The sequence below is a fragment of the Cebus imitator genome, unplaced genomic scaffold (assembly GCF_001604975.1).
Source record: "Cebus imitator isolate Cc_AM_T3 unplaced genomic scaffold, Cebus_imitator-1.0 Scaffold129, whole genome shotgun sequence".
Taxonomy (NCBI): Eukaryota; Metazoa; Chordata; class Mammalia; order Primates; family Cebidae; genus Cebus; species Cebus imitator.
In genome coordinates, this window is record NW_016107444.1 from 113,533 (window position 1) to 127,103 (window position 13,571).

General features: G+C 55.2%; 2 protein-coding genes across 5 annotated transcripts in view; both read left to right on the plus strand.

The window, feature by feature from the left end:
* The window catches only part of ST3GAL3 (ST3 beta-galactoside alpha-2,3-sialyltransferase 3), a 114,012-nt gene extending 107,186 nt beyond the window's left edge, over window positions 1–6,826 (plus strand). The window contains exon 9 of the mRNA XM_017540710.2: window positions 5,796–6,826. Within this exon, the coding sequence (XP_017396199.1) occupies window positions 5,796–5,885 (90 nt within the window). The 3' untranslated portion in view covers window positions 5,886–6,826. The remainder of the gene's footprint in view (window positions 1–5,795) is intronic.
* A 1,537-nt stretch (window positions 6,827–8,363) lies between these two features.
* On the plus strand, window positions 8,364–13,218 carry ARTN (artemin). 4 transcript variants are annotated; one of them, XM_037742832.1, is made up of 5 exons: window positions 8,364–9,856; window positions 10,082–10,230; window positions 11,557–11,683; window positions 12,038–12,215; window positions 12,286–13,218. In XM_037742832.1, exons 3-5 carry the CDS (start codon window positions 11,624–11,626, stop codon window positions 12,747–12,749), a joined length of 702 nt encoding a protein of 233 aa, XP_037598760.1. In that variant the 5' UTR covers window positions 8,364–9,856; window positions 10,082–10,230; window positions 11,557–11,623; the 3' UTR covers window positions 12,750–13,218. The 4 variants fall into 4 exon arrangements, with proteins under 4 accessions (XP_037598760.1, XP_037598762.1, XP_037598761.1 ...); XM_037742834.1 differs by having other exon boundaries at window positions 12,062–12,215; XM_037742833.1 differs by having other exon boundaries at window positions 11,622–11,683.
* Window positions 13,219–13,571: the final 353 nt, after the last annotated feature.

Consider the following 13,571-nt stretch of genomic DNA (forward strand, 5'->3'; position numbering starts at 1 on the left):
ACAAAAAAAAAAAAAAAAAAAAAAGCACTAGCCAAGGCTCCATCTCAGCCAACCTTCTCTTCTCACTCTGCATATTATCTGGGAGATTTACATCCCTGTCCATGACTTCAGTTATCATCTATGTTGATTGTATCAGGCTTTTTTGGTTCTTAGTCCTTCAGACTGCTATAACAGAATACCATAGTCTGTGTGGCTTTTAAACAATAGAAATTCATTTCCCACAGTCCTGGAGGCTGGGAAGTACAAGATCAAGTGCAGGAAGATTCAATATCTGGTCAGGACCCACCAGAGAGGTGGTTCATACACAGCTGTCTTCTCACTTTCCTCACATGATGGAGGAGGTAGGCAGCTCTCCTGAGTTTCTCTTTTCTTTTTGAGACAGAGTTTCACTCTGTTGCCCAAGCTGGAGTGCAGTGGTGTGATCATAGCTCACTGCTGCCACATATCCCTGGGCTCAAGTGATCCTCCCACCTCAGCCTCCCTAGTAGTAGCAGACTGGCTAATTTATTTTATTTTTTGTAGAGATGAGGTCTTGCTATGTTGCTCAAGCTGGTCTTGAACTTTTGGCCTCAAGTATCCTCCCGTCTCGGCCTCTCAAAGTCCTGGAATTACAGGCCCTGAGTCTCTCATAACAGCACTAATCCCATTCATGAGAGCTCTACCCTCATTACCCGATCACCTCCCAAAGACCCCCACCTCCGAATTCCATTACACTGGGGGTTAGGTTTCAATATATGAACTTTTGGGGAGGACATAAACCTTCAGTCGACAGCAGGTTTCTTCCAACCATCTCAAGTGATTGGGAGTTGTTTCAAGGATATGCAGGGGATTTGGAAATCTCAGAGGAAGCTAGAAACAGCCTTCCAGCTGGGCCTCCTGTTATCTGGCTTAGGGTTCAGGAGATGCCATTCTGGGTCTGGGACAGTTCTAGAACTGCCTCACCATCCCCATGGCCCCGAGAGTCTTCCATCCTGCCTCTTTTCACATGCCTTCTTGCTGCTTTGTCCCCAGCCAGCACCCACTCGATTGCTCTCATAGCTTTTATCAGCCTCCTGGCTTCTGTTTACTTATATCTTCGGTCTTTTATAAATTCCTTTTATGTAAAGTTTTATGCAGAGGGTGCGAGCCGTAGACATGGGCGATGGGCAGATTCTAATGGGCTTTCTATGCCACAGAAGGAGTTTGGACTTTATTTAGAAGACAGTGTGGAGCTGTGGGTGAGTTTGAGACCTTACGTTAGCATGTAGTAGGTCACTATGGCCACAGAATGAAGGAGAGAGGGCGAAGCAGGAACAGAACCTAGCTGGAAGTTGTTGCACTCTGGGCAAGAGATGGTGACTCCTGAATCAGATCTTTGGCTGAGACAATGAGGGGAGAGGTGATGAGAGAGGTGACGATCCCGATCTTTGGCTAACGCGATGAGACAGAGGCAGGAAGTCCAGGCTGGAAGTATAAGGCGATGAGACAGCGGCAAGAAATAGGATTTCAACTCAGTAGGACCTGGGAACTGCCTTGGTGCAGGATGAGGTAGGAGACTGCAGCCCTCTCTGATGGAATCTGTTCCTTTGCTTCCACCTGCCATGTCTCCATTTTCAGGCCATTGTCCCTCCATTACATGCAAAACCTCACTGGCTCTGAGGCTCTCCGCATCTGCTGCACCACACTCCATGAAAAGAGTGTAGCTTCTTGGCTGGGCACCGTAGCTCATGCCTGTAACCCAGCACGTTGGGAAGTCGAGGCAGGCGGATCACCTGAGGTCAGGAGTTGGAGACCAGTCCTGCCAACATGGTAAAACCCCGTCTCTACTAAAAAATAGAAAAATCAGCTGGGTGTGGTGGTGTGTGCCTGTAATCCCAGTTACTTGGGAGGCTGAAGCAGAAGAATTGCTTGAACCTGGGAGGTAGAGGCTGCAGTGAGCCGAGATCCCGCCACTGTACTCCAGCCTGGGTGACAGAACAAGCTTCTGTCTCAAAAAAAAGAGTGTAGCTTCTCAAATCAAAAAAGATGACTTGGGCACTTCAGTACAGTGCCTGACTCTAGACCTTCATTTCCTTATCAGTGAAAGGAATAGTAACAGCACCTGCTCCTGGGGTTTGGAAAGGACCAGATGTGATAATGTGTTAAAAAAAAAAAAAAAAAAAGACCTGGCACATAGTAAGCACTCAGAAATCTTAGCCATTATGATTACTGTTTTACCCCTACTTGCCACTGTTACTTACCAACCCCCAGATGAGGATTCACTGAGAAAGTTGGTGCCTGGGTTTGGAATCCCTCTGTTACCTGGGGTGTCTCACGTGGACCATTCAGCACCTTGGCTTCCCCTCGCTTCAGCTGCACTTGCCTTGATCAGCTCACTCTGCAGGCCCAGCAGGGGTGTGTGGGATGTGGAGACACATGGACCGAGGGCTGAATGCCTGGGATATGTAAGGGATGTCAGGGGAATTCATAAAGGAGACGGAGGAATCGGGGAGGTGCCACATCATGGAAGACGAAGGAGCAGTGTTCCAGGAAGAGTATCCACAGCATGATGCTGCTGGGAAACCCAGTAAGATGAGTGCTGAGGGGTGGCCGTTGGATTTAGCTGTTAGAGTTACTGCTGACTATGGTGAGAACAGTTTCAAAGGAGTCATGGAGTAGAAGCCAGACTGCAGTAGTGAACAGTAATTAGAAGGCACCCTAGAGAACACAGATGTTGCTCATGGCAAGGCATCTCTCAGGACGCTTGGAGGAGAAGGGAGGAGAGAGTGGGCAGCAGCTGGAGGATGGTGTGGCTTCGTACAGGAATCTGTCACACAGCACTGAGGTCCAGGCTGGAAGTATAGATATGTGAGCTGTGAGCACAGCTCTTCTTCAGATGTAAGGATGAGATTTCACAGAGAGTGAGAAGTGCATCTCGTCCTGGCAGGACCCTTGAACACCAATACTAAATGTGGGATGACGAAAGAGGAGCCAAAGAAAAAGAGCTTCTGAGAGTGAGGACTGTGACACTGGATGGGCATCCATGCTCAGAATCAAGGGTCCTGGTAAGGCTGGAGACCATGATCCTGATTCCAGGTGACCAGAATCCTGCACCAGCCATGGCCAGTTCGGGGCTCTCGTGAACTCAGAAGTTGTCTGCATACACAGCAGAATTAGGAAAAGAGTACCAGAGAGGTGGCATTGCCTGATCCAAGAGAGCTACACCCCAGGGCCGGCTTTCTTGTTTACTTTTTATGATGGAAATTGGCAAGTACAGAGGATATCATGAACACCCACGTTCCTGCCCCCACCTTCCACAAGCATCAACATGCAGCCAATATTGTTCTATCTCTTTGTCTCATGCTGCCACTCCACTGATTCAAACAAGTCTCAGATACCATATACCCTTCCAGCCATAAATACTTCATTCATCCCAGGCGCGGTGGCTCATGCCTGTAATCCCAGCACTTTGGGAGGCCGAGGCAGGCAGATCACCTGAGATCAGGAGTTCAAGATGAGCCTGGCCAACATGGTAAAACTCCGTCTCTAATAAAAATACAAAAAAATGAGTCAGGCATGGTGGCGGGTGCCTGTAATCCCAGCTACTTGGGAGGCTCAGGCAGGAGAATTGCTTAAACCCAGGTGGCACAGGTTGCAGTGAGCCAAGATCGCACCATTGCACTCCAGCCTGGGCAACAAGAGTGAAACTCCGTCTCAGAAAAAAAAAAAAAACAACTTTTTTTTTAAAATTATCACACCTAAAAACATTAACAGTGATTCCTTAATATCAAATATCCAGTCCTCTGCTGACCTTTTAACCCTCAGTGACTCCCAGGGTGTACTGTTGACCCTGACCCATCAAATTGGTTACTGCTTCTCCAGAGGAGTGATGAGAATGAGGGATAAGAAAGAGGCTAACGAGTTTCCACATCTACTCAAACCCTGGCCCTGTCATCCCTCCACGCCTCTGTTTTCTCATCTATAAAACCTAATTTCATTCAACAAATATTGAGGCACCTACTCTGTGCCTAACAGCCCCTACTCTTTCAAAGAGAGACAGTGAGGCAGATGCTTACATCTTCAAAGAATGGGGATGAGTTGTCCAGGGATCCGCAATGAGGAGGGGCAAGTACAGATGGCAGAGTAGAATGACAGGAGCCTTGAAGGGGCTGGAGAGCGTTAGGGAGTCTGGAGGGACAACGGGGTGTGAGGAAACCCTTCCCGCCTTCAGAGGCTGTAGAGTGTGGAATGTGAGGGAAGAAACAGCCACCACTTGAGAGGGAGTCTGGGGACACTGTCCTTCAAGGCGGCTGGGTTTGTGGTTAGCACAGAGGTCGAAGGGAGTGCTCTGAGAAGAGGAATGTTGGGAGTGTGGCTGATGACCACCTGAGTTTCAGATGTAAAAGATCTGGAAGGTGGAGAGGGTTGACTGGCTCAGAATAAGGGCTAGACAGAGCCATAGGTTTTTTTTTAAAAAATTCATTTATTTATTATTTTTCAGAAGATGGGGTCTGGATATGTTGCCCAGGTGGACTAAGTTCAAGTGATCCTCCTGCCTCAGCCTCCCAAGTAGCTGGGACTACAGGCACAGGCCACTGCACCCAGCTCACTTCTCAGCACTGGTAAATAGTGGCTGTGAACAGTTATGGTGGGCTGGGCATGGTAGCTCATGCAGGTAATCCCAGCACTTTGGGAGGCTGAGGCGGGTGGATCACCTGAGGGTCAGGAGTTGGAGACCAGCCTGGCCAACATGGTGAAACCCTGTCTTTTACTAAAAATATAAAATTAGCCAGGCATGGTGGCGCATGCCTGTAATCCCAGCTACTTGAGAGGCTGAGGCAGGAGAATCACTTAAACCCAGGAGGCAGAGGTTGCAGTGAGCTGAGATCACGCCACTTCATTCCAGCCCGAGCAAGAGCGAAACTCCATCTCAAAAAAAAAAAAAAAAATCAGTTATGGTGAAGCTCATTGCTGACAAACGCAACAGAGAGGCCACTCGGGGACAAACTCTGATAAGGCTGTTGTCACTCACCCCTTCATTCAATCAAGCCTTTTTTATCAAAGTTTTCTGGTGAGAGTCCTGGGGTTAGTAAAGGACCCCATCCTGGGTACAGTCTTCCCCAGAAGCCTCTTCTAGTAATTTTGAAATATAGGACATTATTATTAGATATAGTCAAATGTGCTCACCATAAAAAATTGGTAAGTAGGTGAGGTTGGCTTAATTTAATTATTCCACAATGTATACATCTATCGGAACATCACATTCTACCCCAAAAATATATACAATCATTATTTCAATTAAAAAAATATTTTTAAATTTTTTAAAAAGCCATTTCTCCGCAGGCCCCATGGCTCCTGTGATCTGGGAGGCGGGGTTTCATCCGCTGCTCCCAGGCCTGGAGAATAGATTGCATCAGGCCAGGGAGTGACTCAGCCAGCTATTGCTTTTGGACTAGAGTGACTCACATTGCCTGCCCGCAGGGTATCTATAACCTGGTGCTTCCTGACAAGAAGTGGCTTGAAGTCTGGGGGAACAAGGTCCTTCCGCTCATGCCGAGGAGGGAGGTTGGGAAGCTTAACGGTTTTCCTGGGACGAGGGAAGGGCTATGAAGGTTCTTTTCTCAATGTCACGGGAAGGGAGGAGGATGGGCTGTAGCACTCATAGAGCACGGTCATTACCTTGTAGGCACAACTGATTCCCAGTATCTGCCTTCAGATCACCACAGTCACAGAGTATTGGAGAGCGGTGACTGGAAAAGGGTACCAAGACCCGGAAGGGGCACTAAACAAAGGTTTCAGCAAAGGCCCAACTGATCACTTCATCTCTTTCGTTCCAGTCCTGGACGCACAATATCCAGCGAGAGAAAGAGTTTCTGCGGAAGCTGGTGAAAGCTCGTGTCATCACTGATCTAAGCAGTGGCATCTGAGTGGGCCCAGCACACGGCCATAGAGGCCAAGCACCACCAGGAGCAAGCAGCAGCCAGCGCCACCTAAACAGGAGTCTTCAGACCCAGAGAAGGACAGTGCCAAGGGCCCCAGGGGCAGCGAGGCCTCGGTGGAGCAGCCAGAGCTATGTCTGTTCAGCAGCCAGCCTCAGAGACCAGCACGCAGCCTCTCTCAGCCTGGGTCCTTGACGCCAGAGGGCCAGCAGGCTACTGGCTGTGCCCAGCAGGCCTAGCACGCAGGCGGTGGGACACTGGGCAGCAAGGCTGCTGCCGGAACCACTTCTCCAATCAGTGTTTGGTGTATTATCATTTTGTGAATTTGGGAAGGGGGGAGGGTGGGGATAATTTATTTTTAAATAAGGTTGGAGATGTCAAGTTGGATCCACTTGCCATGCAGGAAGAGGCCCACTAGAGGGCCCATCAGGCAGTGGTACCAGTGAGCTCCCTGTGGGGCAGGAGTGCCATGACCGGCCTGTACCCTCCTCTGGGGCTGCAGGGTGGTGGGCAGGATCTCAATCCAGCCCCCACCAGCTCATGACACTGTTTGGCCTTTCTTGGGGAGAAGATGGGGTATTCCCACTCACCAGCCCTAGCTGTCCCATAGGGAAACCCTGGAGCCATCCCTTCGGAGCCAACAAGACCACCCCAGGGCTACAGCAGAAAGAGCTTTAAAGCTCAGGAGGGTGACGCCCGGCTCGGCCTGCTGGGAAGAGCTCCCCTCCGCCGCTGCAGCTGATCCATAGGACTACCCCAGGCCTGGACTCGCCAAATTGCCACATGTTCTAGGTTTCAGCGACGAGACTGCCAGGTCATTGGGTTCTGCCTTTAGCCTGGACCAGAGGGAAGTAAGGCCAAAGGACCTTACCCAGGCTGCGGCAGCCATCCCAGGCCACCCTCGTGGAAGCAATAAAGCTCTTCCCTGAGCCTGGTCTCTTTTTGCCTTCTCTAACTTTCCTGAAAGAAACAGGAATCTAAAGCCGCAGCAAATACACCAAACCCTCGGGCCCTCTCTCTAGCCCACAGAGTCCTGGGTCCCCTTTACTTCTGTGTTAATGCAGGGCCTAGATAGCCACCCAGAGGTCTCGAGCATCTCCTGTCCCATGCAGTCGGGGATCCTCTTTCTTTGAGACGGGAGGTTTCAGGGCACACTCTTAGAGGATGCAGAGGCATAGGACTGGAGCCTGCAGCCCTAGGACATTGCCCCAGGATTGCCACAATCCCACCTCTGCAATGACAGTTATTCCTGCAAGCACAGGAAAGATGTACTGCCGAGCCCCTGCAGCAGGCAGAGGCCCGCAGACCTACCCTACTCCCAACACTCCCAGCCCACTGGGAAGAACATGCCCCAGGCCCCATCGTTAGAACAGAGGCACGTCCTCTCTCTTCAGCCCCACTCTAGGCATCCTCTGTCATACTTTAGAAAAGATATCACTCCCCCACACACACGTCACCTTCTTAAGAGTCCTAGAGTCTGATCCCTTCCTTCCGCAGCATCCCTAGGCAGGCCTGAGAATGGACAGACTGTCACCTGCACTTGAGAGTGTGAAATGAGCTTCCTGTCAAGACATTACGGCTGCGGCAGGTAGTAAGTGGGGTGGCCGGCCTCTGCACCTCTCTCCTGCCCACCCCAACCCAAGAGTCCAGGCAGCCCTGGGCTGCCCTCCCACTGGTGAGCCCTGAGGCTGGAGTCCTGGCCATCCCAGGGCCCAGCAGACTCCCACGTGCCCCTTCCCACTGTGGCTGGCCTTAGGCAGAAGCCTCTTGGACTTGGAGGGTAAGGGAGGCCCTGACTGAGGGACAGGTCAACCCAGAAATGCCCTCCAAATTCTACTGAAAATAGGGCCACCACCCTGCAGATGTTCCTGTCTGGATGGCACCCCATGGAGTTGTACAGGGCTTACGCTGCATGCCTGTAAGTGGTAGCCCGGGCTGAAGAAGCCCCAAGGAAGGTGCCCCAGCGGAGCAGCCAGCTGTGGGAGGTGACAGAGCAAGCAGCTCCCCGCTTGGCCTCCTGTCCCGCAGGGCTCCTGGCACACCTGCAGCAACCCCAACACCAGCAGCAGCAGCAGTTCTCTATGGTCTCTGAGCCCTGGGCATGCACCAGAATCACCGGTGCCATTTGAAAACGCACATGTAGTCGGCCGGGCGCGGTGGCTCAAGCCTGTAATCCCAGCACTGTGGGAGGCAAAGGCGGGTGGATCACGAGGTCAAGAGATCGAGACCATCCTGGTCAACACGGTGAAACCCCGTCTCTACTAAAACTACAAAAAATTAGCTGGGCATGGTGGCGCGTGCCTGTAATCCCAGCGACTCAGGATGCTGGGGCAGGAGAATTGCCTGAACCCAGGAGGCGGAGGTTGCGGTGAGCCGAGATCGCGCCACTGCACTCCAGCCTGGGTAACAAGAGCGAAACTCCGTCTCACAAAAAAAAAAAAAAAAAAAAAAAAGAAAACGCACATGTGCACCCTGAAAGTCTGAGGTCTGGGGTGGGGCCCGGATGTGGGTAGTTTTTACAGGTCCCCAGTGGTTCTAATGCATAGCCAGGGTGTAGATGGTCCATACACCCCCAGTACTCTCATCCCTGCCCACAGCTTCCAGTTGCCAGTTGGTTGACAATTCCCAAATTGCCTTCGCCAGTCCAGCCCCCTCTGCTTTCCTCCAGGCTACAAATTCACCTGCTTCCAGAACATTTCCACTTGGATAATCCACAGGCCCTTCTAACTCAGCATGTCCAACCTTGAATTCGTGAGCCCTGCCTTTCCTCCCAGGAGCCGGAATGTCCCCTCCTGAGTCACCCCGCCAAAGGCACACGTTTATAGGGCCCACCTACCTCCTCACCCTATCCAGTCAGACACCAGCGAATTTTCAAAACTGCGTGTTCCAGAAGCAGCCCCAGGCTCCCCTCACACCCTGCATCAGACCTCATCCTCTCTCCGCAGCAGCCTCCCAACTCTATTTCCACCTCTCTCTCACCCATCCTCTTTACTATAGCCAGAGTCATCCACAAAAATGCCTATGTGATCACACCATTCTGCTCAAAACCCTTCCGTGGTCCCCAGGGTTAGGCTCTTTCCATCCGCGTTCCTCACCCAGTCCTCACCCCACCTGCCAAATTGCCATAATTAGGTATCTGAAATGCTACCCTCCGGCTCCCTACTTCAAGCCTCAGCTCAGATGTTCCTCCTCTGTGACCCCTGCCTTCAGCCCTCAGTACCCATTTCTACCAACACTGCCCTTACTGTGCCCCAGTGACCCCCGTGTTTGCAAGTGTGTCCGTACTCCAAGCCCTAGGCAGCACGGGAGACGGGAGGTGAGCTATGGGGAGACCCGAGCTGAAAGCTTCTGCGCAGAACCTCAGCAACCCAATGAGGCAGGTGAACTGGCCGCGAAGAGAAGAAACCGGTGGAGCAGAGGGCAGCTGCTGCAGGGCAGACAGCCAGGCCCCCAAAATCTGCACGCACCAGCCCGCAGCTGCCCCACACAGGGACCGGCCTTCCCAGGCCTTCCCGTCGCTCCCCGCCCTCACTCCCTCCCGCCCTCGGCCCGGCCTCCCAGCTCTCTACTTTGCGTGTCTACAAACTCAACTCCCTGTTTCCGTGCCTTTCCGCCGCCCGAGTTCTCTACTCTCCACACCGAGGGGCCCCTCCCAGCATCTACCCGCCTCCCAACCTTGGGGGACCTAACCAAGCCAGGGGGGACTGGATCCGACGGGTGGAGCAGCCAGGTGAGCCCCGAAAGGTGGGGCGGGGCAGGGGCGCTCCCGGCCCCACCCCGGGATCTGGTTACGCCGGGGCTGGAATTTGACACCGGATGGCGGCGGCGGCGGCGGGCAGGAGGCTGCAGAGGGATGGAGTTGGGCCCGGCCCCCAGACAAGGCCCGCGGGCTCCGCCAGCAGCAGGTCCCTCGGGCCCCAGCCCTCTCTGCCACCTGGGCCCGGAGCCCCACACCCGAGGTAAGCCAGCCCACTTGCCTGTCCCCGGTCCCAGCCCTGGATGGACGCTCCTGGGCTGAGGGAGTGGACAGGACCACCCCCCTCCACTCTTCTTGCATCCTCCCTCTCTTGGGCCCTCAGCACAGTTCTCCGCCCCTCCCAGCCCCTCAGTCCCTCCTGTCGCTTGTTGGGACTGTGCTGGCCCTGCCGGCCCACTGTAATGTGAGGCTCCCGCTGCCGCTACAGGGCGCAGACTGGCTGCCAAGACTACACTTTTGGCTAAAAGAGGCACTGCCAGGTGCACAGTCCTGGGCATGAGCCGTTTGAGCTTCGGGGGATAGCCCAGCACTAATCCCAGGAAAGGTGCCTAGAAGAACACGGTCCAGGACCCCGTGGTGAGTAGCGGGCTGTGGATGGGGAGGCAAGGGCTGGAGAACCAAATGGCCCCAGACGGCAAGGAGGGAGGAGAGGAGGGCCTCAGCGGCCCTCCAGAGACCTGCTCCCGGGCTCCCCCTAGCGCAAAGGGCGCCTACGGCTGTCCTGCCGGCCTTTCCCGCCATCACAGAGAACAGTCACTGGCCTGGCCCAGAGGCCCTGATTCCATTTAGCCAAGAGGTGCACACCAGGACCTGGAGGACCACCCCAGGAAGGCCTGGGGGTCTGTCCCACAGGTGTGCAAGCATTCTGTGTGCTAGAGGATGGGGATGGGGACGGGGGTGGTAGCTGGGACCAAGAGAAGGCTGGCTAAAGAGGACTGAGGAAGGCTCTGGGGCCCCAGAAGGGTGTTTGGAAATGCCAGCAGTGGAGGCTTGGGAAGCCTGGCTGGGATCAGAGATGATGGCCCAAGGGGGAACCTTCTAGGAGCATGACTAGGCTGCTAGACCCACAAGTGGCTGGGAGGGCAGACCTAGACCACCTCTCAGGGTGGCTCAGCTCTCAGAGACCAGGCTGGCATGGAAGCCTGGCTGGCCCTCCTGGGAGTGGCTCAGGCCTGAGTGTAGCTGAGGGTACAGAAAAGCCCACCCTGCTTGGAATCTGCAGGCTTGGCAGACTCTGCCCCCTGGTGGCCATAGGAAGCCATGGCCCAGGCCCCATGTTTTCAGAGGGCCCATTCGCTCCCACCATCCCCTGGCTCTGTGGTCATCGAGGGACACCTATGGTCAGAGGAGAGAACGCAAGTGGCTCTGGATCCAGAACACAGTTCACAGAGGAGCAAGGGGAAGCAGCTCTGGGTGGACAGCGCAGGCTGAGGCTTGGGGCTCACTATCATTAGATAACTCAGAGTGACCAGCTAGCACCCTATTCTTCTCCAGGCCTCAGCTTTCTCCCTGGCAGCCTAGGGTGAAGGCTCTCTGTAGGACCAACTGTGTCCAGCTATGACTCCCTCCAGCCAGTTCTGGCATCTCCAGCCCTACAGCACAGAGCAGGAAGGTTCTGGGAAAAGAGGACCCCTCTCTCCTCTCCAGCTGTGTGACCTTGTGTCCTTAGACTACCTCTGAGCTTCTTTGAACCTGGTTTGCTCATCTGGAAAAAGGGGATTAAACATTTACCTCTTGGAGTTGTATAAGAATAGCTGCAAAGCACCTAACACATAGTAAGGTTCCCAGCACAGCTACTTCTGCTGGGCTGAGTCTAGCTGTCCAGGCCCCTTGCTCCTCACCTGGAGAAACTGGGGTGGCAGGATGGCCCCCCAAAAGATAACCCATCTCTTAATTTGCAAGCTGCCTCAAGAGGAGGGTGGGGGAACAGCTCCACAAAGGCTGATGGGCGCTCCTGGTGTTGATAGAGATGGAACTTGGACTTGGAGGCCTCTCTGCACTGTCCCACTGCCCCTGGCCTAGGTGGCAGGTGAGTGGTTCTCCCAGTGACTCCCAGCTGGTACTGAAGAGAGGCAGCTCGACTGGCGAGGGAGAGTGGGGCTTGGCTTGGGCCGCGGTTACATGTGGGAGGGGAAATGGTCAGGAAGGGACCAGGTGAATGGGAGGAGGAGTGGGACTTCTCTGAATGGTCGGGGCACTCAGGTGATTCCTTCCCCCCACCTCGTCCCCGAGCTAGCAAACCCATTATACCGGAACCTAGGCCCTTCCTGAGCTCCCCTCTACACAGCTAGGAGCCCATCCCCGGCCTGATCTCAGCCCAAGGACAGCCCCTCCCTGAGGTTCTCGCTCCCCAAGCCCACTGGGCGCCCTCTTTCTCCCTGAGGCTCCACTTGGTCTCTCCGCGCAGCCTGCCCTGTGGCCAACCCTGGCCGCTCTGGCTCTGCTGAGCAGCGTCGCAGAGGCCTCCCTGGGCCCCGCGCCCCGCGGCCCCGCGCCCCGCAGCCCCGTCCCCCGCGAAGGCCCCGCGCCGGTCCTGGCGCCCCCCGCCGGCCACCTGCCGGGTAGGTGAGAGGGCGAGGGGGCGGGGCGGGGCTGGCCCGGGACACCGCACGTGACTGGGTCTCGTTCCAGGGGGACGCACAGCCCGCTGGTGCAGTGGAAGAGCCCGGCGGCCGCCGCCGCAGCCTTCTCGGCCAGCGCCTCCGCCGCCCGCGCAACCATCTGCTCCTCCCCGCGGGGGCCGCGCGGCGCGGGCTGGGGGCCGGGGCACCCGCGCACCGGCAGCGGGGGCGCGGGGCTGCCGCCTGCGCTCGCAGCTGGTGCCGGTGCACGCGCTCGGCCTGGGCCACCGCTCCGACGAGCTGGTGCGTTTCCGCTTCTGCAGCGGCTCCTGCCGCCGCGCGCGCTCTCCGCACGACCTCAGCCTGGCCAGCCTCCTGGGCGCCGGGGCCCTGCGACCGCCCCCGGGCTCCCGGCCTGTCAGCCAGCCCTGCTGCCGACCCACGCGCTACGAATCGGTCTCCTTCATGGACGTCAACAGCACCTGGAGAACCGTGGACCGCCTCTCGGCCACCGCCTGCGGTTGCCTGGGCTGAGGGCTCTCTCCAGGGCTTTGCAGACTGGACCCCTACCGATGGCTCTTCCTGTCTGGGACCCTCCCGCAGAGCCAGCGGCCTCAGCCAGGGACAGAGGCCTCAGAGCTGAGAGGCCCCTGCCGGTGAATGATGGACAGCATCCCTGGAGAGGTGGAGGGACAACTGGCTAGCAGCCCGAGGACCCTCACCCTGCGGATCCCAGCCTAAAAGACACCAGAGACCTCAGCTATGAAGACCTTGGGACCCACTTCTCACAGACTCTAGCACTGGCCAAGCCTCGAACCTGGGACACCTCCTCTGATGAACCCTACAGTGGCTGCAGCATCAGCTCCCACCCAGGCCCTGTGGAGACAGCATTTGAAGGCGACATTGCAGTCGGTTGGCTGAAAGTGTCTGTGCTGGAGCCGACCTGTATGCACTAGTGGGAGCTGGCCCCCTATTTATTATTTCTAAGTTATTTATTTACTTCTGTGGCTTGTCAGATCCTTTCCTGGGCAGTGGGGAGCTGGGAAGAAGAGGCTAGAGGGAGATCATGCCTTGCTGATTGCACTTACACACTTCAGGCTGATTCAGCAATCACAGAGCTGGCCTGGATCTCCAGCCCCCACCCAGCAGCTGGCATCTTTGAGGCCCCTGCTTAGTGGGTAAAGACACAGAGAAGCACTCATTGCCCCAACTCACTGTCATTGATCAGTGTCTTACCATCCAGGGAATTGTCTTGAAGGTACCTTGAATGCCTCTGCTTGGAGACAGCCCAGCATGGTTAACTCACTACCCACATTCCATGGAGCAGCCCAGGGCATGAGAGCATCTGAAAAAAAG